General features: G+C 46.8%; 1 protein-coding gene across 2 annotated transcripts; it reads left to right on the plus strand.

The window, feature by feature from the left end:
* Window positions 1-248: 248 nt before the first annotated feature.
* LOC133928602 (B-box zinc finger protein 22-like) lies at window positions 249-2160 on the plus strand. 2 transcript variants are annotated; one of them, XM_062375014.1, is made up of 3 exons: window positions 249-808; window positions 917-1405; window positions 1609-2160. In XM_062375014.1, the coding sequence occupies exons 1-2, from the start codon at window positions 455-457 to the stop codon at window positions 1208-1210; spliced, it is 648 nt and encodes a 215-aa protein (XP_062230998.1). In that variant the 5' UTR covers window positions 249-454; the 3' UTR covers window positions 1211-1405; window positions 1609-2160. The 2 variants fall into 2 exon arrangements, with proteins under 2 accessions (XP_062230998.1, XP_062230997.1); XM_062375013.1 differs by having other exon boundaries at window positions 1630-2160.
* Window positions 2161-6632: the final 4472 nt, after the last annotated feature.

The raw sequence follows: 6632 nt of genomic DNA on the forward strand, positions 1-6632 counted from the left end.
ATGGCACAACTATGTCTTTTACCACTATTGTCACTATTTGTCATCTACATGGGTCATCGCCAACCTACAATTTACTCTTAAAATAACCTCATGACCATCTAAACCTTAGTTTTAATGTGATCAACATTGGTTTTTGAAAGCTGCTCAACATAAATATGAGCAAATTTACGTGTGGACATTGATAAGATCCCACGGCATACCTTTGGTACAAGTGTCAACAAAGTAGTAGTAGCATCAATCTTCATTGGTACTACTACTCAGTAAACACGAACAAAAAGTGGCTGTTTTAATGGTGGTTACGTTTGTGCGGCCATTAGGCCTCGACGCCTAGTCGAACAGGAACCGGCGACGTCGCCCCCTTCGTCCCCTCCACCGCGCCCACGCCACGAATCCATTCCATTCCCATTCCCACCGTACCGTGCCGCGCGCCTCCATAATAACGCACCGCGCCCCCATGCCGCTCGCCCACCACCACAACCCCCACGCGCCATTGGGAATTGGCATTCGATTCCCAGCCCGGCCCACGTGCTCCTTCCTCGCCTTCTTGGCGTGCGCTCGCGCGCGCGCGAGAGAGAGAGAGAGAGCGGCTGCGGCGGCGTACATGAAGGTGCTGTGCAGCGCGTGCGAGGCGGCGGAGGCGAGCGTCCTCTGCTGCGCTGACGACGCCGCCCTGTGCGCGTGCTGCGACCGCGACGTCCACGCCGCCAACAGCCTAGCTGGCAAGCACCAGCGCCTGCCCCTCCTCAGCCCCGGCGGCGCTTCCGCCGGTGCCGCCGCCGTGTCGCCGCCCAAATGCGACATATGCCAGGTGCGTACTCGGTCGTTCTTGGTTTACTTGTTCGCCATCAAGATGCTATTGTTTCTTGGACTGGGCTTGATGATCGATCGGTGGATCCTCGCCGCGGCAGCGGTTCAGGAATGCGACGCCTACTTCTTCTGCCTCGAGGACCGCGCGCTGCTCTGCCGGAGCTGCGACGTCGCCGTGCACACCGCTAACGCCTTCGTCTCCGCGCACCGCCGCTTCCTCCTCACCGGGCTCCAGGTCGGCCAGGAGCAGGACGACTGCTCCCCGGAGCAGCGGGAGCCGTCGCCTCCCCCGCAGGCGAAGAGCGATCCCTCGGTCCCGCTCTACCGCGAGAGCGACTTCAGCTGGGCAGACGCCGCTGGCGTCACCGGGAGGCTCACCAACTGGTCCACCGTGAACGAGTAGTTCGGCTCCCCTGCTCCGCGGCACGCGGAGGCGGTGAGCAGGGCTACGCCGAAGCGGAGCCCGCGGGCGCCGGCTTTCGGTGCCGGTCAGGGCCCTATTGCTGGTGGGGTGATGGATTGGCCTCTGGGCGAGTTCTTCCGCGGCGTCAGCGACTTGAACGGCGGCTTCGGTTTCGGCGAGAGCAGCACTTCCAAGGTCAGGGCAAACTCTTTTCTCTCTCGGACCATTTATTTCCTCGTCACTGCAACTTAATCGCAGATTATGTTGGCGTTTCACGTCTTAATTAATTAATCTATCGATCGCCCTTTGCGCAATGCAACCGGCGGCCACCGTGCAAAGATGCAATTTTTATTGTTCGATTAGGAATTAATTATGATTAGCCGTCTGTAATTGATCAGACATTCTGATGACGTGGGCAGGCCGACAGCGGGAAGCTCGGAGGCAGCGCGGGGGGCTCCCCGTACTACCGGTCGTCGGAGGAGGACCGGGACGCCGATGAGCTCTTCGGCCAGGTGCCGGAGATCCAGTGGTCGGTGCCGGAGCTCCCCTCCCCGCCGACAGCCTCCGGCCTCCACTGGTAACACGGCGCCCCCGACAGCACTGCCTCCGTGCCGGTCATCTGACAGCGCCCTCCGGTGCTTCCCGGCTGCGTCCGTCGCCGCCGCAAAGCGCCAGAGGAAACGCTAGCAAGGACAAGGCAGGAAGAAATGACACCAATCTTGCCATGAGGATTGGCCTTCCGAGTCTAAAGCTATGGCACTATGTGTGACAGAGTGAGATGCAGATGCAGGACACTGACTTGCAGTCAATCTAGGTAGCAAGAGAGGGTGGTAGCTCCATGGTGACTGATGATAGGAGTAATGGCACTTCTTCAGTTTGTGTCTATTCGGTTTGTGCACCTAGTCTTCAAGGATCGAACGAGCTAGAATCTGCTGCTAGTTTTATTTTTACTTCCTGATGGAGATGGATGGAGCTGGAAGTCTGAAACTGATGCACTAACCGATAGGTAGACAGTAGAATAATAGAGGACAGCTTGATCAAGGGACAGGTTTTTGGATCCGTCGTGTAACAGAAACTCAATCAGGATTCCGGGGATTGGTTCAAGCGTCGTTTGTAGCTAGTAGTAGTGTTGCCAATAAATATATTACCTTACTTTAGTGGTAAAGACTAAATTTTAACCCTGCATGCGTGGTTGGCAATGATATCCTGATTGTGTCGCTGTACAAACGTGGATGAGCTCCTAGGGCCACGTAGAAGATTTTATGGGACACGCCGTGACGTGGTTGGTGCATCCATATGGTTTTCGGATTGACGGGGAATGCGAATGCAAATCCGGTGCGTGCGCAGAACACGTCCAGAAACCAGACAGCAGGTATGTCGACCTTGATTTCGATAGTTTGGCTGCTCTATTGGCCGACCTGGTTGGTGAGGGCGTGGAGAACATCATGGGACATGCACTGGTGAAAGGGCTTGGTGATTTGACCTCTGGTCAGTCGGGAACATCGATGCTAATCCGTTACAGCGTGGCTGTCCCACGGCTGTCCACGACGGTGACGACCGTAGCGGCATAGATCGGGCTTTGGCCGAGGCTAGAGCTTAGCTAGGGACTTAGTATGATGCTAAAACAGTAGTAAGAGAGGAGAAGAAAGGGTCCTCATATTGCTTTGATTGTCGAGGAAGGAGGATTTGCGGAGAAGACGACATAGCGCATCACGGGCGGCGGCGACGGCGGCTCCGGCGAACGGCGGCACTCTGACGACTCACGGACATGGCAGCAGCGACTTATAGGGCTTGAGGGCGTGGAATAGGAGTAGGAGAAGGCGTGCAACTCATATTTATAGGGCTAGGGGCGGCTAGTTGAGGTGGAGTCCAAACCGAACACGAATTGGATTCGAGTTCAAGTCGGTTACGATTTTCTTTTTCATAGCTCTCTATTCTGAGGATGATATCTCTGTCGTACGGACTCCAAATTGGACGTTTCTTGATTCTAAATTGTAGTACTCGAAAAGATCTACAATTTTGATAGTCATTGGAACTTCTGAAAACGCCATATTAATTTACAAAAATGCACCACAAGGTAAACTATTTGAACTCGGACTTATCTGCGCAGCACTGATTTCGGGAGTCATAACTCCTAGCTCCATTATCCAAAAGAGGACTTTCATATATTCAAATCGAAGATCTCGACGAGACCTACAACTTTGGTATTGTCAAGATTTGCATTTCATGCCATTTTGAACTCTGAAACGTCATGCGAAGATGAGGCTATCCAGGACTCCGCGAAAATTTGCAGATTTCGTAGATCCTTTGTTGGGACATCTTAAAGACTTCGCTAAGGGTTTGGACTTGAGCAAGATTGAGCCCAAAGACACTTTAGGTATATATAGGGTTTAGAAAAGAAACTTTTGCAGAGAAATTTGAATAGAATTTGAATTTGAATTGAGTTTGAAGTGAATTTAAAAGAAACGAAAAAGTTAAGGTTGAACAAGAATAGGAGTAGATAAGGAATTTGAACTTTGGATTTAGGTAGAATTTGAGAAAGAGGAGAGATTGGCTTTAAACAAGGATTTAGATAAGATTTGAATTGACCTGGAGAAGGATCAGGTATGATCAAGGATTGAATAGATGATGAATTCAAAGATTTTGAATTCCAACCATTAAGATCCTTAACTTATTCACTACTGAGTTTTGTAAAAACCTTTTCAAAATCTTTTTCACTCAAAACACCAAAGAAAAAGAAAAAGGAAAAAGAACTCTAATGCATTTACCTGCTCCTAGCAAAACTCAGCATGCAATGCACACAAAATAATAACCTATATTGATTGATTGATTAAGAAAATAGATTTTAAACCTATACTACTGGTGAAGCTATTCAATAATATTGGAAAATTTTAAAAAGTTGTAAATTTTAAAAATTAGGGTGTTACATGGATGCTCGGCAAAATAGGAAGAAATGACTTGTGGGTAAGTACAACCTCTATAGAGTTAAAACTGAATATTCAGCCGTGCTCACGGTCACGAGCGGCACTAAAAACCTACCATAATTATAACTTAATGTTTTGGTTAGTCTGGTCAATTGTGATAGTGAGAATCATAGTTGAGGGTCATCAATCATCATGGTGAGAACTATGATTGAGGTGTTCAACTTTAGTGGATATAACTTTAGTTGAGGTGGTCAGTTGTTGGTTAAGTCAAGATAGATGTAATCTTAAAGTGGTTTATCATTCACTTAATTAGTATTGCTTTTCAATTGTTTTTACTTAAATGTTGTTTTCATATAAAAGAGCTATTTAGCTATATTCTTGTTAAAACCTTCATATGCAAACTATTTCCTTCACAACTTGCTGAGTATGATAAGTGCTCACTCTTACTATCATCAAATACTCAATTGGAGAAGGTATTGAGGAGTACACTGAAAGTGGATCGTTCTAAGATGCTTTCTACGTCAATAATACTTGTGGAAGAGTAGTAAAGGATTAGAGTCTCCGTAGTTTGTTTAGTTCTGCTGTAGTTTATTTGGTTCTTCGATCCTTGAAGGTCACTTTTGTAAGATGGTTAATTCGATTATATGGATATTTTAATGATTACCATCAATAAAATCACTATGTGTTAAGATTGATTCCTAGGTTTAGCACATAAATGAGATTGGTCTGTTTCTTGAACCAGTCTCAACAAGCTCTCTTTCCTCTCTCTCTCTCTCTCTCTCTCTCTCTCTCTTGTGGGTGGGGGAAGAAAATGAATGAGTGAGGGAGAGAGGGGAGAGGTGGTTGATTGAGTTTTCAGTGGGGGTTCTTAGCCCTAGCGGTTAGATCACGGGCTGGGCCCATGTGCATAAAGTTCTTCCTCATTTTCCCCTTCTCTACTAATTTTTTCTATTCCTTCCTAAATGGTTCTACGCTATAAACTACTTCAACAACTCCCACTCATAAGTTGATGGGAAACTTGAGTTGTTTATTAGCGTAACATTTCAATTTTTTTTAACACTTCAAACAAAAGCCAAAAACATGAGACATGATACAAATGCGTGCTCGATGATTAGGTTAGGGTTTTTGGGGTGTGACACATCAGATCTGTGATGAATGGCAGAGATATAGATGAATTTGCCTTCCGTCGCCTACCCTCTTGACGTCTAGAAATTCTACAGAGAACTCTCATGCCTTAGTGAATGTACTTAAAGTCGTCTATAGGGGGGTGAATAGGCGTTTCTGAAAACTAAAATTCAGCAGCGGATTAATCAGAGCCTGGATACTCCGGTGAAGGTCGGATACTTCGATAGTCCGGACTATCCAGTCTTGTCCGGATTATTCGGGTTATACAAGATTTTGAAATCAAAATCTTTCTAAGCAAGTTTACTAGAATCTAAGAGATACCACATGTTCTACTAGGATTAAAATACTTAAACAATAATACCTTGAAGTAAGATACTCACGAATAATAGAATTTGGGAAAAATCCCAAAACTACAACAATTAGTAAAGATTGCACAAAAATAAGGAGACAAGAATTTAACCTGAAGTTCGGTCACCTCACAAAGAAGCACCTACGTCTCCGTTGAGGTGCTCACAAAGAGCCGAATCTTTTTCAACCCTATCCTCTCCTAGCGACCACAAAGATCAAGCTAGGTTTTCTTACTCAAATCGATGGCGATTACAAACTTCCCGTGGCACTCCACAATTCTTGGGTGCTTTACGGACGACGCCTTGCCGTCTAGGAGCACGAGGCTCCAAGAAAAAAGATCACAAATGAATGCTTGATGACGAACTCAATGCTCAACAACTCAAATCACTCTTCCAAACTCAATCTCTCAATTTTGGAGCAATCTAAATACTAGATAGGTTTGGAGGGCTCTTGAATGCTCTTAGGAGGCTTTGTCAAAGAGTAGCTCAGCAACAACATCAAGTATTTAATGCAAAGAGGTGTGGAGGTATATATAGCTATCCCTCAAAAACTAGCCATTACTGTTCTGGTTCACCTAACCCGGAGTATCCGGTGAACACCGGAGTCTCCAGCTATAAATCCAAAATGAGCTCAGAACAGTGTCAGAACTAGCCGTTATGGTTCTATTTAACTGCCCGGAGTATCCGGTGAACACCGGAGACTCCGGGTGGCACTTAGTCGCCACAAAGAAAAGGCTAGGAGACTCTCCGTCCTCTCTACGGAGACTTCGGTCATTTAAAATAAATGTTAACCGAGACTCTCTACGGAGTCTCACTCGGAGACTCCGGTCGAAAACTCCAATTACTGGAGTATTCAGTGAACACCGGAGACTCCGGTCATTTTTAAAATAAATGCTAACCGAGGCTCTCTGCCAGAGACTCCGGCCAAAATTCACCAAGCATCGAAGTATCTGGTGAACACCGGAGACTACGGACTCAGAACACTTGGCTTATTTCCCGGTGTCCGTGGGTGAATGTGACTCTCAA

Source organism: Phragmites australis, chromosome 9 (genome assembly GCF_958298935.1).
Source record: "Phragmites australis chromosome 9, lpPhrAust1.1, whole genome shotgun sequence".
Classification (NCBI taxonomy): domain Eukaryota; kingdom Viridiplantae; phylum Streptophyta; class Magnoliopsida; order Poales; family Poaceae; genus Phragmites; species Phragmites australis.